The 19,236-nt window shown below is 34.4% G+C and overlaps 1 protein-coding gene across 1 annotated transcript in view; it reads right to left on the minus strand.

Annotated features, from left to right (window-relative positions):
- Positions 1 to 18,680, minus strand: part of LOC145283802 (succinate dehydrogenase [ubiquinone] cytochrome b small subunit, mitochondrial-like) — a 53,403-nt gene extending 34,723 nt beyond the window's left edge. The window contains exon 1 of the mRNA XM_080132880.1: positions 18,012 to 18,680. Within this exon, the coding sequence (XP_079989006.1) occupies positions 18,012 to 18,045 (34 nt within the window). The 5' untranslated portion in view covers positions 18,046 to 18,680. The remainder of the gene's footprint in view (positions 1 to 18,011) is intronic.
- Between the last annotated feature and the right edge of the window lie 556 nt (positions 18,681 to 19,236).

The raw sequence follows: 19,236 nt of genomic DNA on the forward strand, positions 1-19,236 counted from the left end.
TTATTCTCTTTCCATCAATGTAATTCTTTTTAAAAACTGACCAACAAATAAAAAAGATATGACTTGTTGAAGCACATTAGGCATGTAATATTGCCGATGTCCACGAAAATACAGCATACGCTTGTAATGCTAGGCCAACCACTTATTCAGTAACTAAATTTTTTGTCAAAAATAATCAATTATAATAAACAGAACGACTCATAGAAATCTATCTATATTCTTTTTTCATTTTAATATACTTTCATAGAAATGTTTCTGTTATGTCACAAAAAAAAACAAACTATTTTCTTTACGTCACAAGTGTCACGCTCATACATGAATTTCATTGCTAACATACTGACCCAACGGGTCACAGGTAGTCTAGTATGCAATAAAATTGTTTTAAACTTAGAAAAAATGCCACAGAAATGCATGGAATGTTTCAGACTGCTTTTGAACCATCTTGCATGAATTGCTCATCAGTTTTTGAGTGGTATAAGAGTAGCAATACACATAAAAAAAAATGAAATAGCTTAAAATAAAGTTGAATTGTAATGTGCTTTATGTACAAAAATCTTAAATCTAAACATAGGACCATTTAAAAATGAATATATTGCAATATTTCTTTGGTATTATTGTAGATTAACACCTTCTGTTTAACCCCACCCAACCTGATCTGACCACCACTCCAAAATGTGATTCTACCTTTTTAGGAAATTATGTATGAAATGCCATGAAAAACTTTAATGAAAGATAAACAAATTATTTTAGAATTTAATGTAAAATAATTTCCTATTACAGGTCACTCTAGCATTTTAGGGCAGTTAACTTTTTTTTTCTATGGGAGATAAATCCTGTATGCTTTTTGTTTTATTTTTTTTTTTTTAAGACGATTATGTGTGGTTTTAAGAGGGTTTCTAATTTGAAGACTTGAAGTGCTTTGGTTAAAAAAATATGGCTATTTTAGTAGAACTACCTTGAAATCTGTGATTATCCAAAGCGTTTTTTTCGTCCATGTGTATTACTAATAAGAGATTCAAAGAAGGCAAGGAGTCTATGAGAAATGATGAGGTGCGGAAGGAGTAGGGACATCAGAATGCCAGAGTTGCTTTGCCAAATAAAGAATTTCATAGATAAGAACCTTCGTGTGTCTTTGGAGACAATAAGTGCCCAGTTTGATGTCTGTGAGAACTGTATACACAATTATTTGTGAGGAACTGAGGATGTGAAAGATTTGCGCAAAATTTGTCCCAAGGGTGCTCTATTCTTGTCACAGACTATTTGATCAAGATGGACATCAATTCCTCATCCTACTTATAGGCCACACCTTGTTCTCTGTGATTTTTGGTTACTCCCTAAGCTGAAGGAAAATCTTAGAGTTGGTTGTTATGAGACAATTGAGGAGATGAAAGAAGGCATTGGAGCCGGAGGAGATTACTTTGAAGGGGACTAAAGTTTCATGACTCTACTATCAATAAAATTGCTCATACAAAAAAGTCAAGAAATTTATTGAAGGCATCTTGTAATGATTACAACACACAATGGCAGAAGCACAGATTGATGAAAACTTAGGAGAATGAGGTTTGGTTTGATGATGAAGAATGAAGGTGTCAATTCCAACAAGAAGCTAGTCAGTAACATCCTTAGTAGCAGTATTCGGTGATATACCAAAAATAGGACCTCATGGAGCGTCACATAGGATTCCAACTAGCGCTTCTGTAGTGAAACATCTTCCTATGCAAGAAACAATTAAAGACTTGACAGAAAAAATCCATCTCAACATCAACATGATCAGAAGAACCCAATGAAGGAAGAGAAGAGGAAATAGAACAAGATTCAGAAACAGAAGCGAGAAAATGATCAAGTAAAGATGGTTGATGAAGGTCATTATCAGGAAATCATGTAAGGAAGGTGAAAATTGGGGACAAGTCATAAGATAGAGAAAAGTTGAGACAGATTTCACCAGCAAGATCTGTGCCATTAGGGTGGGAAAGACAGAATGGTAAGCTTTGAAGTCACCAAGGACAAAAATAAAGCTTGATGGATGAAGATTTGTGCCTAAATCGAAACGCAGATTCCATAAAAAAGCTTCTTTCCTAAAATTGCCCACCTGTGGAACACTTCTGCTGGTAGCCTTCAAGTCCGATGTAAGCAAGTTCTTGTTGAGCCGTCCCCATAAATAATCAAATTCTACCCAATTTACACCATTTACGATTGCTACACTAACACCTTACATTCATAAAAACTCTTACTCGAGTGGCGTTTGATAAGCAGTAATTCCCAAATAAAAAAAACAAAAACAAAAAAAGATGTAATGCATTACCAATACTATTCGATATAAGATTATCAACAGAGCGGTATAATAGGAAATGGAGTGTAGCAAAGATAACCTCAAACAGATAAAAAGACATCCACGAAATTCAAGACTGCGGATACATACAATGGAGAGTTCCTTGTGAAGAAAAATAGCAATAGAATGCAAATGCATAGAAAAGTCTAAACGGACAAGAAGCAAAAACTCTCTACGTGTTGATCATTGCTATCGATAGAAAAATCTAAATTTGCCTCACAAAAAGCAAGAATGCAAGGATATTTGTGCAAAGACTGAACATCAGGAAAGTTTGATCTGAGATTTCTGATGTTACTATAAGAAATAGTAAGGTGCTTTTTGTGTGGATCTGTAGAAGACATAATAAAATAAAACGGAGATAAAGGTAGAATCATTTCAAGACAAAAAAGCCTGAAAGAGATCTCACCAATAGCATTCAATCCCCTGGATTCCAAACAGGCTAACTAAAAAGATAAGCCCTTCAAGAGATCAATAGAGAAGGAAGGGGTTACTAGGCAGGCTGACAAAAAGTCTACTCCTAAACTAATTATGTGGCTGACCAGAAACCGGTATTTTTATTGTGACACTCCAACAAAAGCTAAAGACAAAATTTCACAGAGCACGTGCATATGGTTGTATGTCACTTCGCCTAGCTGTGTGCGAAGTGACGTCACGGTAAGGAAAAAGAAAAAGACTATAAAAAGGGCGTGCGCACAGACAGATGATGATGTTTGAGAGGTCAGAGAGAAGGAGCACGATCACATTTTATTTGGGAAAGTACCCAGAAATAAATGTTGCTGTTTCAATGGAAAAAAGTGAGTCGAGTTATTCTTTGTCTTGGTCTCCTTTGCAACATTACTCCCTGGATGTCTCCATGTTAACACGCATGAAAACATGTGTAACGTTTGTATGCGTGTTACAAAATACCAGAGTGGCATTTCAGAAAATTCAGTGTCAAGAATGACCACAAAACATATAATACAGAGGGGGAGGAAATCAAAACGACTTGATGTCAAGAACAACCAGAAACTATAATACAGATGAAGAGGTTCAGAAAAAATAACAAAGGAAAAAACAAAGTGGAGACAATAGAAACGGGTTCTGATAATAAAATCAAAGAAATCAAACTTGTACGATTCAAGTACTGAAGCAAAAATGATGTTGAGGTCTTCAAAAATGCTGTTAAAGATTTGAAAAATTGCCGAGAGCAATGCCTTTTTGTTGAAGCAGTAAAATTTGAATATTGTTATGGATTGACACCTGCTGATTCGTCTACAAACGCCTCCTCAAAATGTGATTCTTCCCTTTTTTAGGCAACTATGAACACACTGAAAAATGTCAGAAATTAAAAAAAAAATATATATATAAACCTTCTTTTATTTTCTTCTATCTATATATATAAAAGCGAAAATGTATGTATGTGTGTATGTTTGTGTGTCTGCTAAAAACTTTCAACAGACAGAACAAAAATTCACACATTTGGTCTCATATGAAAGCCCCATCCTTCGCCCGACAAATATCGAAAAATTGGCCCAAAACATTAATTTTTTCCCCCTGAAACAGCACTTTTCTATAGGGGAGGGGAGGGCAGCAAAAACCATCCTCTCATGACGAATTTGCTTCTACGCATGCGTCATATGACGTCGTAACCTGATTTAGTTTAAAGATTTAAAAAAATTACCTAATTTTGTGTACGTCGTGTTAGGTCAGTTGGTTAGAGTGCTGGGTCATTATCTAAACGTTTTGGGTTCGAATCGTGGTGTGAGAGGTCTTTTTTTTTTTTTGATTTTAATATGCAATCATTGTAATATTATGCCAGTGAACTCTCTTAGATGTGGCTTCATAGCTGGATATTTGTACTAGCAGAATACCAAGCGTTGCCGGTGATTGGATAAGAAAGATGGATATATGTACTAGCAAAATACCCGACGTTGCCTGAGATTGAATGAGATAGGTGTGATGTTTCCTAAAATAGATTGGATAGGATAGGTGGATATTTGTGATAACAGAATACCCTGTATAGGAAGATGGGGCGATTATGTCGTAAAATCATGAAAAAATATTGTCCAAATAAGTAACATATCCAAGAATTATGTAAAATGAGTAAATTTGAGTTATTTGTTTGGTGTGTTCTTAATGGAATAGAAAGCCAAGATGATGTATCAGTTATTATTTTAGTAAGAACGGGCTATAATTAGAGTTAAATTAAGAAAAATGATTATCGAAATTAGTAAAATATCCAAGAATTATGAAAAATGATGACATGTGAGTTATTTGCTTAGTGTGTTTGTAATCAAATACGCAGCCCAGACAATGTCTCAAATGTATTATTTTAGTAAGAGGTGGCGATAATGTTGGGTAACTCATGAAACATGATTGTCGAAATAAGTAACATATCCAAGAATTATGAAAAGTTATGAAATGTAAGTTATTTTATTTGTGTGTTTTTTAATGAAATAAACAGCCCAGAAAAAAGTCTCAGTCTTTAGTAGGACGGGATCAATTATGTGGGTTTAATCACGAAAAATTACTGTCAAAGTTAGTAACATTTCCAAGAATTATGAAAAATGATGAAATGTGAGTTATTTGATTGGTGTGTTTGTAATAAAATAACTAGCCAGATAATATCTCTAAGTTATTTTAGTAAGAGGAAAAGGAATTATTTGGGTTAAATAATGTAAAATGATTGACAAAGTAACATATCCAAGAATTATGAAATATGATAAAATGTGATTGATGGTGTGTTTGCAATGAAATAACCAGCCAGACAAAGTAATTATTTTAGCAAAAGGAAATGATATTATGGGGATTAAATTATAAAAAACGATTGTCGAAATTAGTAACACATCCAAGAAATATGAAAAATGATTAAATGTAAGTTATTGGATTGGTGTGTTTATAATGAAATGAACAGCCCAGATATAGTCTTAAAGTTAATATTTTAGTAAGAGGGGGTCGATTATATGGATTACATCATTAAAAATGATTGTTTAAATTAGTAACATATCCATGGTGTGTTTGTAATGAAATTACCAGCTCAAACAATATCTCAAATGTATTACTTTAGTAAGAGGAAGGGGATTATGTGGGTTAAATAATGAAAAACGATTGTAAAAATTAGTAACATATCTAAGAATTATGAAAAATGATAAAATGTGAGTTATTTGATTGGTGTGTTTATTATGAAATACCAGAGACAATGTCTCAATGTTATTATTTTAGAAAGAGGAGAGGGGATTATGTGAGTTAAATCATGAAAAACGATTGTCGAAATTAGTATCATATCCAAGAATTATGAAAAGTTATTAAATGTAAGTTATTTTATTGGTGTGTTTATAATGAAATAAACAGACCAGATATTGTCTCAAAGTTAGTATTTTAGTAAGAGGGGGTCGATTATGCGGGTTAAATCATAAACAATGATTGTCGAAATTAGTAACATATCCAAGAATTATGAAAAATGATTAAATGTGAGTTATTTGATTGGTGTGTTCGTAATGAAATAGACAGGCTAGAAGATGTATCAAAGTTGTTATTTTTGTAAGAGGAAGGGGATCGTGTCGGTTAAAGAGGGGGGGGGCGATTATTTGGGTTACTTCATTAAAAATAATTGTCGAAATTAGTAACATATCAAAGAATTATAAAAAATGGTCAAATGTGATTAACTTGATAGGTGTGTTTGTAATGAAAAAGACAGCCATACAATGTCTGAAAGTTATTATTTTAGTAATAGGAGGTGGTGATAATGTGGATTAACTCATGAAAAATTATTGTCGAAATTAGTAATATATCCAAGAATTATGAAAAATGAAGTTTTAGTTATTTGATTGCTGCGTTTATAATGAAATAAACAGCCCAGTCAATGTAGCAAATTTATGATTTTAATAAGAATTGGGTGATTATATGTGCGCACTCATTAAATTTGATTGTTGAAATTCATAACATATCCAAGAATTATGAAAAATGATGAAATGTGAGGTATTTTATTGATGTGTTTGTAATGAAATAAACAGCTTAGAAATGTCTCAAAGGTATTATTTTAGTAAGAGTAGAGGGATTATGTGATTGAACTCAGAAAGAATGATGGTTGAAATTAGCAACATATCCAAAAATTATGAAAAATGATGAAATGGGAGTTATTTGATTGGTGTATTCATAATGAACTAGACAGACGAGACAATGTATAGAAGTTATTATTTTAGTAAGAGGTCGTGATTATTTGGGTTACTTCATTAAAAATAATTGTCGAAATTAGTAACATATCCAAGAATTATGCAAAATGATATAAAGTGAGTTACTTTGTTGGTGGGTTTCTAATTAAATAACCAGCCATACAATGTCTAAAAGTTATTATTTTAGTGATAGAGTGCGCGATAATGTGGATTTACTCATGAAAATGATAGTTGAAATTAGTAACATACCATAGCCTATGTATCAAAGTTTTCATTTTAGTAAGAATGGGTGCGATAATGTAAGTTAAATCATGTGACATGGTCGTTGAAATTAGTAACATATTCAAAAATTATGAAAAATGATGAAATGCGAGTTATTTGGATGATGTGTTTGTAATGAAAAACCAGCCAAGACAATATCTTAAAGTTATTATTTTAGACAGGTGAGCGATAATGTGGGATGCAATGAGATAGATGCAAATATATACTAGCAGAATACTTGGCATTGCCTTGGATTGAATTTGATTGATTGAAATATATACTAACAGAATACCTTGCGTCGCCCAGGATTTAATGAGATATATACTAGCACAACACCCAGCGTTGCCCTGGATTGAATGAAATAGGTGAGAATATATATTAGCAAAATACCTGGCATCGCTTGGGATTTGATAAGATAAATGTGTTGTATATTACCTGTCCTTTCATATACATGCTATAAATGACCTACCCAAGGTAAGATACAATTATTTCATGTGTGTAATTGTATTTATACTAAAAAGCCAAACAAACAGGTGACGGAGCGAAATAGCGCGAATCTTATAAAAGTCGATGTAAATAAATCTAGACGTGACGTGCATTTGTAAATCTTCGATATTATTATTTAGATGGTATATAAAAAGTTTTAAAATATAGTAATATATGTAGGTAAAATATTCTTTTGCTCGAAATAGCAAATGATACATAAACATACAAAATTCCTCTCTCATAAGAATAACAAATATATTACAAAACCAAATTCAATTTTCTCATTGTTTATATGGTCCCGAGCAATGCCGGGTACCCCCCGCTAGTCTATATATATAAAAGCGAAAATGTTTGTGTGTGTGTTTGTATGTCTTGCAAAAACTTTCGACACACGTCACGGATTTTCGCCAAATATCATTTTAAAGCTCAAACCTTCGCCAGACAAATATCGAAAAATTGGCCAAAAACATTAATTCCTTCACTCTAAACTGGACCATTTTCTACAAGGAGGGGCGCCGAAAAAAATCATTACTTCATTTCCTCTCCTCCTGCTACTATAACAATGATGTCATGTTTGACCTAGAAAACGTTGACGCTAGATTAAACCACCTGCAAGTGTTTTTAAAGGGTTAATTTTATCCGTTCTTAATTGTGTGTCTCTTTGGCATAGGGGTAACGTGTCAGACATTTTTTTTCCGCCTTAGCCTCGATGCTTCGAGCCTGTCTTTCTACCTAAACTTTTTTTCCTCTTTTACACCTTTTTTTTTACGTTTGTTCGCAGTTTTGCTTTGTTTTGGTTATTCCCATTTTTTTTAACATCATGTTTTTTTATAATATTAAAACAGGGTCACCCTCTCCTACTTACACACCTCCAAACACCCGGGTCAATGCCGGGTACCCCTGCTAGTCTATATATATAAAAGGCAAAATGTGTGTGACATTTTGTGTATGTCTTGCAAAGGCTTTTTCGTAAGCATTTTCGAGGGGGCTTACTATATTTTAAAACTTTTTATATACCATCTAAATAATAATATCGAAGATTTACAAATGCACGTCACGTCTAGATTTATTTACATCGACTTTTATAAGATTCGCGCTATTTCGCTCCGTCACCTGTTTGTTTGGCTTTTTAGTATAAATACAATGAAACTAAATTGAAACGTTGTGTTCTCGGCTTTCACTCCGAAACATCCAGAAAGCAATCAGCTTTTGATCAATGTGGAGTTTCTCCTTATATCAGACAATTGCTATTCGATTTGGACAATCCCCTTAATATGGGGAGCTGCCCCCCCCTCCCATCATCTTGGGGAAGTGAAAATTAAAAATACTGCCACGTCATCATAACGCTGCCGCAATGACCTCATTTTGCGTCTACCTGCCAATCAAACCAATTTCACTCGCTTTATAAGCCTTAACTTAACGCACTAATCAATTACTCTCACTCGTGGCCGAGACGGTTAAGTGATTGGCTTTTGTTTCCACCTCCGCGTCAAGGCTTCCGGGTTCAATCCTGCCTCCCAACCATAACTATTTCCTTTTTCACCTTTAAACACCCGGGCAACAGTTTTTTTTTCTTACTTCGCTTATTCTTTAGTTTAACCCAGCGTTTTTATCTTAAGATTGCAGGTTCGATCCGACAGGTTTATTTATGCCATTTTTTCCCCGTTTTTTTTAAAAATTATTTTAACATCGTCTTTTTTATAATATTTAAACAGAGTTATTACTTACCCCCTCCATACACACACTTACAAACACCCGGGCAATGCCGAGTACACCCCATTAGTCTATAAATATAAAAGCGAAAATGTGAGTATGTATGTTTTTTTGTTTGTATGTATGTATTTGAAAAAGCGACAAAATTCAGTCGAAGTCGTCTCAGCTCAGTTGCTTAGAGCGAGGCCTCATTATCTAAACGTTTTGGGTTCGAATCGTGGTGTGAGATGTCTTTTTTTTTTTTTTCGATTTTTTAAATTTTAATAATGAAGCAGGGTTATTTCAGCCATTTTTCACGTAACGTTCGTTTTTCTGTTTTGTTTTACCATACGTTAGTTTTTTTACTTTGCTTATTCTTAGGTTTTCATTAACACACTCACACCGACTGACCACACACACACACCCAAAAACACCCGGGCAACGCTGGGTACCCCCCGCTAGTATATATATAAAAGGCAAAATGTGTGTACATTTTTTGTGTATGCCCAACAAAGGCTTTTTTCGTCAGGAATTCTCTGGGGAGTTACTATGTTTTAGAACTTTTTATATACTCTTTAGATTATAATATCTATGATTTACGAAACAACGCCATAAATATCTTTTATTTCAGCGACTTATAAAATTCGCGCTGTGAATTCGTTTTCTCTACTACGGCGTAATATTTGACTTAGAAAACCATACGTTGACATTCGACCACCTGCGTTTTTCAACGTTTATTTTCGGCTGTTCTCAAGTTCCTGCCTTCGTAACGTCATGCTATGTCATCAGACTATTAACCTCAAGGCTTTGGGTTTGAGCCTACCTCCCTCCCCAAACTTTTTTGTTGTTTTTTTTTTGTTTTTCTTCGTGTTTTTAATTTTAAACAGGGTTATTACTTTGCTTATTATTTTTGTTTTGATCTACTCTCTCCAACACACACACACCTACAAACACCCAGGCAACGCCGGGCACTCCCGCTATATATATAAAAGGCAAAACATGTGTGTGTGTTTGTTTGTTTGTTTGTATGTCTGCCAAAAACTTTCAACAAACGTGTTGGACTGTGATACAATCGGTATCGTTTTAAAGCTCAGTGTCTCGGACGACAAATATCAATAAATTGGCCAAAAACATTTAATTTGTTCACTGTCAACTGGGCCGTTTTTTTTAAAAGGCATGGGTCACATTTTTGGTCAACATTTTTGCAAGTCATTCAAACCTCACGCCAATAACGTCATATAGATTTTATTTCGCACGCCCGTGACATCACAACCACGGTAGGCGCATTGATCAGACCGCTTGCTTTTTTCCACCTTCTTTATTCCGTGCGTCACGAGTTCGAGCCTGCCTACTATTCCTAATTTTTTTTTTTTTTTGCTCAACCAATACCCTTACACACATCCAGGCTAGTCTATTATCTATTATATAAAAGCGAAACTGTGTATGTGTGTAATTTTTTTGTATGTCCAACAAAGGTTTTTTTCAAGGGAGTTACCACATCTTAGAACTTTTTATATACTCCCTAGATTATAATATTTCTGATTTACAAGAGGAGATCATCTATCTTTTATTTGAGCGAGTTTTACATGCTATTTTCACGCTATTTCTTACTCTTGCCTGTTTGTTTGGCTTTTCCGTATAAAAGCAAAACTAAAAATAAAAAGCAAAGTGTGTTCTCAGCAAAAACTGCCTCCTCGTGACGATGACCGGTTCAACGCATGCGTCAGATGACGTTATGACCTGATTTACTTTAAATACTTGAAGAACTGACTAAATTTTATGTACGTCACGTTAGCTCAGTTGGTTAGTGCGTTGGTTCGTTATCTAAACGTTTTGGGTTCGAATTGTGGTGTGAGATGTCTTCTTTTTTTTTTTTTTTTTCCTCGATTTTTTAAATTTAAATATTGAACCAGTGTTATTTAAGCCATTTTTAACGTAACATTCGTTTTTCTGTTTTTTTTTTTTTGTTTTTTTTTACTTTGCTTATTTTTAGTGACACCCAAAAACGCCCGGGTACCAAACGATTTTTTTAATTTTAATATTGAAACAGGCTTATTTAAGCCATTTTTCACGTGTTCATTTTTCTGTTTTCGATTTTTACATTTAACATCGTTCGTTTGCCTTACGTTAGTTTTTTTGTGTATTTATTTTCAATGTTTTGATTATCCCCCCCCCCTGCTTAAGTTTTAACGTTCGTTTTTGTTTTCTTTTTTTACTTCGCTTATAACAAACAAACCTGGTCATTGACCTCATTTGCTGAATAGCTGTTGTTTACGTCGTCGTAACACTCGACGAATTCCGTGCGGGCACCTGTCAATTTGGTTCTTACTTAAATAAATTCAAACATCTTTCAGTAACTCATTCTGGCTGGCCGAACAGTTCATGTTTTTTTCCACATTTTATGCCTCAGGTTTCTTTTTTTATTTAACAGCACACACACCTCCAAACACCCGAGTAACGCCGGGTACCCCTGCTAGTCTAATGTATAAAAGGCAAAATGTGTGTGTGTGTGTGTGTGTGTTTCTTTCATAAAAAAACTTTCAACAGGAGCAACGGATTCTGATGAAATCTGTATTATTTTATTCGGACGACAAATATCGAAAAATTGGCCAAAGCCATTGATTTCTTCACCCTCAACTGAGTTGTTTTGTACAAGGAAGGGTCACCTTTTTTGCTGACATTTTAGCAAGACATCATCTTCTTTTCAATTGACTATGCTTAATTTCAACGCTCGAGACTTCTGGTCGCGCGATGGAGACATCAGCTAAAACATCACCTTTTTTTTTCTTCTTCGTGTTACGGATTCAAGCCTGCCTGTCTACTACCACTTTTTTCTCTTTTTTTGTTAACACCACTGCCTACTGTTGTTTTGATCTTCCCCTCTGCTACTACCATTTTTTTTTTTTACACCTCACCTGGGGTTCCTTACTACACCACCTTCACACACCCGCTACTGTTGTTTTGACTCTCCCTCTTCCCAGGGTCCTTACTGCACTACCTAAATCTCAAATGTCTGTTTGTGTGTTTGTGCATTCGTATGTCCGCTAAAATCTTTTGTCAGCCACATCGAACCGGGTTGAAACAGTTACTACCTGAAAGAGCGATGCCTCCGACGCATAATACGTGAAAATTAGAAAAAAAAAAAGATTAATTCTGTAGTGGTCAACTGAACCAATTTCTTGCAAGAGCAGGGTCACTTTTTGCAGCGTGATTCTTGCAAGTCACACACATGCAGCAAAATGAAACTATGTTTAAAAATGTTATTTTGCAGCATCATGACATCATAAGTTGTCATGGTCTGATGGGCTATATGTCAAGAATAAAGTATGGTATAATCAACAAATATACCCAAACCCATCTTGGATGCAATTGCATCAGGGAAATTGTTTATAAAAATCAGGAATAATAAAGATTCAAGGATCGACCCTTGGGCACATCTGAATTGATGTCATGCTGTTTAGATGCTTATTTATTGCTGTGCAAGCGACATTGGATAGTTATTGGATGGTGATTGGATAGTTATTGGATAGTTATTGGATGGTTATTAGATGGTTATTGGATGGTTATTGGATAGTTATTGGATGGTTATTGGATAGTTATTGGATAGTTATTGGATAGTTATTGGATGGTTATTGGATAGTTATTGGATGGTTATTGGATAGTTATTGGATGGTTATTGGATGGTTATTGGATGGTTATTGGATGGTTATTGGATAGTTATTGGATGGTGATTGGATAGTTATTGGATGGTGATTGGATAGTTATTGGATGGTGATTGGATAGTTATTGGATGGTGATTGGATAGTTATTGGATGGTGATTGGATAGTTATTGGATGGTGATTGGATAGTTATTGGATGGTGATTGGATAGTTATTGGATGGTGATTGGATAGTGATTGGATGGTGATTGGATGGTGATTGGATAGTGATTGGATGGTGATTGGATAGTGATTGGATAGTGATTGGATGGTGATTGGATAGTGATTGGATGGTGATTGGATAGTTATTGGATGGTGATTGGATAGTTATTGGATGGTGATTGGATAGTTATTGGATGGTGATTGGATAGTTATTGGATGGTGATTGGATAGTTATTGGATGGTGATTGGATAGTTATTGGATGGTGATTGGATAGTTATTGGATGATGATTGGATAGTTATTGGATGGTGATTGGATAGTTATTGGATGGTGATTGGATAGTTATTGGATGGTGATTGGATAGTTATTGGATGGTGATTGGATGGTTATTGGATGGTGATTGGATGGTGATTGGATAGTTATTGGATGGTGATTGGATAGTTATTGGATGGTGATTGGATAGTTATTGGATGGTTATTGGATGGTGATTGGATAGTTATTGGATGGTGATTGGATAGTTATTGGATAGTGATTGGATAGTTATTGGATAGTGATTGGATAGTGATTGGATGGTGATTGGATAGTGGGAGAATTGTTGATTGCTCATTATTGATCACACTATTATAATTTTCTTAAATGTTCTTTCGATCCTATGAATTTTTGTCTATTTGTAACCTACTTATAGCAGTTGATTCAGCAGGATGTATGTTGCCTATGTACAACAGCACACACAGAAGTGAACAATTGGGAAGAGTATGGCTTTCTTACTGTGGCTTCTATGTCGGCTTTGAACCATTACCTCATTTGTGCACTTTTCAGCAAGATAAGGAAAGGTTGATATCTCATGGATATCTGTCATAAAAGACTTGGAGAGAACGAGAAGTGAGGCTTGTTGATTGTTGAAATTCATATGTTATAGCATTTCCGATTATCACAATGTCTGTCGGAAGTTGTCCTTTAATTAAACAGAATCCTTTTTTTTTTATACGCATGTATCGTGCTTTGTTTCATTTTTCAAAGGTACGCAATTCAGTTTCCAGTTTATAATGAATCTATAATCAAAGGAATTTTTCCCGCCTTCCCCCCCCCCCCCCGCCCCACAGACAGCATTCACGTGAACATGCTACTGTGGTTAAATCCCCTTTGAACTTGAATTAATCCCCAGTGAGGGAATCTGAAAGAAAATACTGTTTTGGCTTAATTTCTGGCATGAACTATATAGAATTTTTCAACATTGTATGATCACTGTTTTACTAAATCTTTGAAATTGCCCCAGTCAAAGAAGATTACCTGGAAGGCCACTACTAGCTCACAAAGCACACTATACTAACTAAATCAAGAGATCCTTCAAGGAAAGTTTTCTAGCTTTGTGAATTTCGGGTCTTCAAGTAATTTTTTTTACTTTTGTGAAATTAATTCTTCATATGATCTTTGTGATCTGCGAAGCAGGGTCAGAAAAGCTATGGTTTGTGAAAGGTAAAGTCCAAGAGAAGCTGTGCGTGTTTATGTAGTATGAGAAACCAAATCAATCTTTATAGTGGACATTAAAATCTCCAAAATATAGGGATTTCAGTACTCGAATGTAAGGAAAGTGCTGCATTTAGCATAGACCTTGTCGAGTAGGGTTAAAGGAGAACAGTAGAGGAAGGATGTAAAAACTTCATATTTTAAAAAAAATTTAAGCACAATTAAAAATCTATGTTGTAATGGAACATTTTGAAATAATGGAATTTTAATTGTTTTAATCTTTTAAAAATTAATTAATGTTTACGAAGTTTCTTTTTCTTGGCAATTCAACTGATTATAGTATACATTAATTCGAAAAAACGCTATTTAAAAAAAAAAACATTAAATTTATATCATTTTTTTAATTGTAACTTCAAGGTAAATTTTTGTACGTGTATTTAAACTTTTAAAAATATGTGTATTTAAACTTTTAAAAAATAAATATTTTTTACTTATTTGAACTCTTATGTTTCATAATAAATAGAAATTTCGATAGATTTAAAATATACTTTGTTCGAATTTCGAAAAAAATAAATAGGGGGGGCACGCACTAAAAAAATATTTCCCCTCATATATTTTACGGAAACTGTATTTTATATGTAATTTCGGTAAATATCCAGATACGCTACTACAGAACACCGACCACTCTAATTTGCTTTTTTATAGGTAATTGAGGTCGCTGACAACGAATTTGATAGTCAAACTTGGGGCAAATTTACCGTTTGCATGGTATTAACCCCCGAATAACTTTCCACCATTTTGCAGCTTCCGTTTACGCTACGCGCGTGCGCTGCAGCATGAACGACGGCTTGCTTCACCTAGCAAACTGCCTTCTCACATGGCGTACCAAAAACTTACGGACTGACATTTTTTTAATGACTTACAGTTAAAGAAAAGTACAACAAATTGGACTTTTTTTTTTTTTTGTCTCGCGTAGTTTTTAATGTGGTTTACAAAAACATAAGCACCAAACATCTTTGTTTTTCATTCTTTTTTGCGGGAGGGGGATTCAATTATAGAACTTATGTGGCTTAATAGGTGCTTTTGCAGTTTAGTTAAACATTTTTCAACGCACCGACATACCAATTAGAACACCATTTAACATTTTCCGAAGATTTTACTGTGTACATTGGGGGCATGAGCGGGGGGGGGGATGTGATGTTGGGGCGCGCGCGCCCCAACATCACCCCCCCCCCCCCCCGCTCATGCCCCCAATGTACACAGTAAAATCTTCGGAAAATGTTAAATGGTGTTCTAATTGGTATGTCGGTGCGTTACTTTTTGAAAATTCTATGTTCCAGGTAAAAAAAAAAAAAAAAAAAACCAGATAAATTAACCCCCCCCCCCCACCTACTCCAACTTGGAGTGCTTTCCTTTTCTTGTTTTATTTCTTTTTCAGCTAATTTTAAATTTTCCACCCAAAAAGTGCTATAATGTATTTTTGAAAATTAGAAAATTCTATGTCCTGGAAAAAAAAAAAATCCCCTCACCCCCAACGTAGTTTGCTTGGTGAAGCCGTCGTTTATGCTACAGCGTGCATGCGCGTAGCATAAACGGAAGCTGCAAAATGGTGGACAGTAGTTCGTGGGTTCAGGGGTTAATACTATGCAAACGGTAAATTTGCCCCAAGTTTGACTATCAGATTCGTTGTCAGCGACCTCAATTACCTATAAAAAAACAAATTAGAGTGGTCGGCGTTTTGTAGTAGCGTATCTGGATATTTACCGTAATTTCATTCTAAAATGGATAAGTATCGAAAATTTCACAAAAATCTGACCATTAGTTCATTTTTGCTAGATTTATGAAACACGGGTATGTTTTCACGTTCGGAATGTCTACAACATGGGAACGTTATTTTAAAGCGCCAATTATGTAAACATGATTTTCATCTCGCAATTTCATTACTTTCGTTCGATGAAAAAAATTTTTTTAAATTATTACTGGTTTATTTTTCCCTTCTTTTAAATGGTACAAAAGTTATACTGATTTAATTTATTTTTATTTAATTTATAATAAAGTTACATCGTGTTACATATAGGGCGGGGTAATTCTGTGGTGAATTTTGGCACTGCTGAAAAGTGCTGAATATATTTTATTAAATATATTTTTAACGTTTAAAATTTATTATAACAATTTTTTCCGATTATTAGAAAAAAAAAAACGAAGACAAATTAGACTAATTAGGGCTTGAATTACATTTTTCGAGGAGTTATAAGCTTGGAAAGATGGGGTGGAATTCACTATTTTCACGAAATTTCTGATACACCTACAAATTAGTTGCCACCCTAAATAAGTTAGTAAACTTTTCTAGAGAGGAGGGGTTATAGGCAAGCACATTAAATACTCTACCCTTTTTTTAACGCAAATAGGTCACAAACAAGTAGGTAAAGCAGAATGAAATTGTTTTTCCCTTCCATCAAAAGTATCAGATGTTCTTTTGGTGCTAATGCAGAGAGTGATCCGCGCTATTTTTTAAATCGTATTTCCACGTTTAATTAAAGTTTTATGATATGTTGTTTTTTTTTTGTTTTTTTATTCAATTGTAAGGTTAAAGTACAGAATTGGTACAAAACAGCCTTCCCTCCCCATGTTAAGAATGGCTTTTTAAATAATAACGTTATTATTTCAGCACGGATCACTCTCTGCATGAGTACCGTTCTTTTTAATAGCAATGATTAAAAAAAAAAAACTCTTCTAGATTTAGATATTGGGGGGAGGGGGATTCTAACCTTAATTTAAATAAGTTATAATTAATGTACATCCAATATAAGTAGAAAAAAAACGGCTCGGAGACAAGAGTGAGACGATTTATTTTAACGCGAACAACACAAACAGAACAAAAAAGGTAAAACGTTTTACAATTTCTATTTTTTATGACATTACGGAAACTTATAAATTAAAATCATGGTACTTATGCACTTATTGAACCGTGCTGAAATAATAACGTTATTATTTAGAAAAGCCATTCTTAACGTGGTAGATGAGGGTGTTTTACTGTACTATCGTAAAACTTTAATTTAACTTGAAAATACTATTTTAAATACAGCGCGATTCAATCAGCAACAAAATCATTAAAACTGTAAATTTACTGAATCCCATAAAAAATAAATAACTTGGAATATTTTCTATTTATTAGCAGAGAGAAAAACGATGAGAATTTCGGTATTATTATACAAACACCGTGACAGCGAATTAGTAAAAACAGACGTAGTATTCTGTTACGTTTCGATGTGCTGAACACGAATCTGAAAACTGGGTTAGGGTTATTATTAATAATTCGCTGTCACGGTATTTGTATAAATTTACCAGAATTTCTTCGTATTTCATTCGAATACCGCGTGTTCAAATAGATGAAATCACCTTTGGGAAAGGAAGACAAGTGCTAGATTACACAAAACCATAAGGTCATCTTAAAAAAAAAAAAACCCTGAAAGATATGAATATTATTCAGCACGAAACTAAAATAGGCTTTAGATTTAATCGGCGTGTGGAGGGGTTCAAATGATTGTTTTTGTTGATTACGCCACGCGTCCTTTCTCCGCGCCCTTCTCTTTTGTCTCGACCTTCAATTGGTCAACAATCGACACACCTCTTCCCTTTTTTTTAGCACACCCACTCGAGGACAAAGTACATCACATTCAAGAAAGACAATACGGATGAAGTCTGCTAAAAAAAAAAAAAAAAAAAAAAAAAAAAAAAAGTAAAACAACAAACTATTTTAGCTTACCTTGGGAACACGTTCGCAGTAGTGACATCGGCATGATGCAGCAAGTTTGGTCACCTTTTCCTCACTGCCTCCTCAAAAAGTGAAGCAATCAGCAGTTGTCGCCCTTTGCTAAACCGCCAGGGGTCGTTCGATTATTTAAAAGCGAAGTTTAGTTTAAGCATTTTTCGTTTTTCTCACATTAATTTAACTTTCATAATTAGACATTTAATTATCGTTTAGAAATAGTTATTAAAATTAAAAAGACATGAGTGTAATCTACTAATAAAATCTATCTAATAAAAAGAACAATTCAATTCAGATTCAAAAACAATTTAATTACAAATTGATTTCCTATTTGTACAGTTATTTTAGACGACGCCGGTGTTTAAGATTTTCCGAGAACCACGGTGACTTATATAGATGATAAAATGTGGTTATAAATGTTATGCTATTTAGAATAAAAGAATTAGGGGATATTTTTAACAGTATTTTTTTACGACTTGCCCCAGCGTAGCATAAACACCCCCACATCAAAATGGCTGCCACCAACTACGTTTCGGCAATTACAATCTGTTTTCGTTATAAAATCAAATCATGTACATCGAGCGGATAAAATGTTCAGATTTTGATCAAGAATAACAATTGGGAAACAGTAGGCATAGAGTTAACAAGAGGACAACGCCCCCACCCCACCCACCTAGTTGAGACTCGGGAGGCAGCAATTCATTTTTCAACTCACCTACACACATATGTGTAGCAGCAGCGACAATTCGCATTTGAATATATTTGGTTTATAAATAAGCTCAGTACTGATTGGTGCAAGCAATGAGCTTCCTTTCTGGCTTGCCCAAGCAAAAGCTATTTCTCTAGTGAACTGAGCACATAACAGAATTAATAAAAAGATTAAACGCACTGCAACTTCCTCTTTTACACTGTACTAACAACATCTCTATGCTGGTCAGACCATCTGTCATGACATGTTACTGCTCCTCAGCTAGGAGTTACTTGGCCTTGAATAAAAGTAGATTCACTTGCTTTTTGGATGCAGCTCAACATGCCTTCGTGTTGTCTCCTGTTTCTCTATTAACCCAAACTTAAACATGGTGGCAGCGGTAAAATAAAAAAAAATTAAAAATGAACATGCAATGTTATAGTGGGCATAAACAGAGAACAGAGAATATTTATGTTGCCGGCCATTGCAACATACATTTATTATAAACAAAAGACGCCATATTAGAAACTCAGT

Source organism: Euprymna scolopes, chromosome 8, assembly GCF_053919585.1.
Source record: "Euprymna scolopes isolate OS-2025 chromosome 8, ASM5391958v1, whole genome shotgun sequence".
NCBI classification, from domain to species: domain Eukaryota; kingdom Metazoa; phylum Mollusca; class Cephalopoda; order Sepiida; family Sepiolidae; genus Euprymna; species Euprymna scolopes.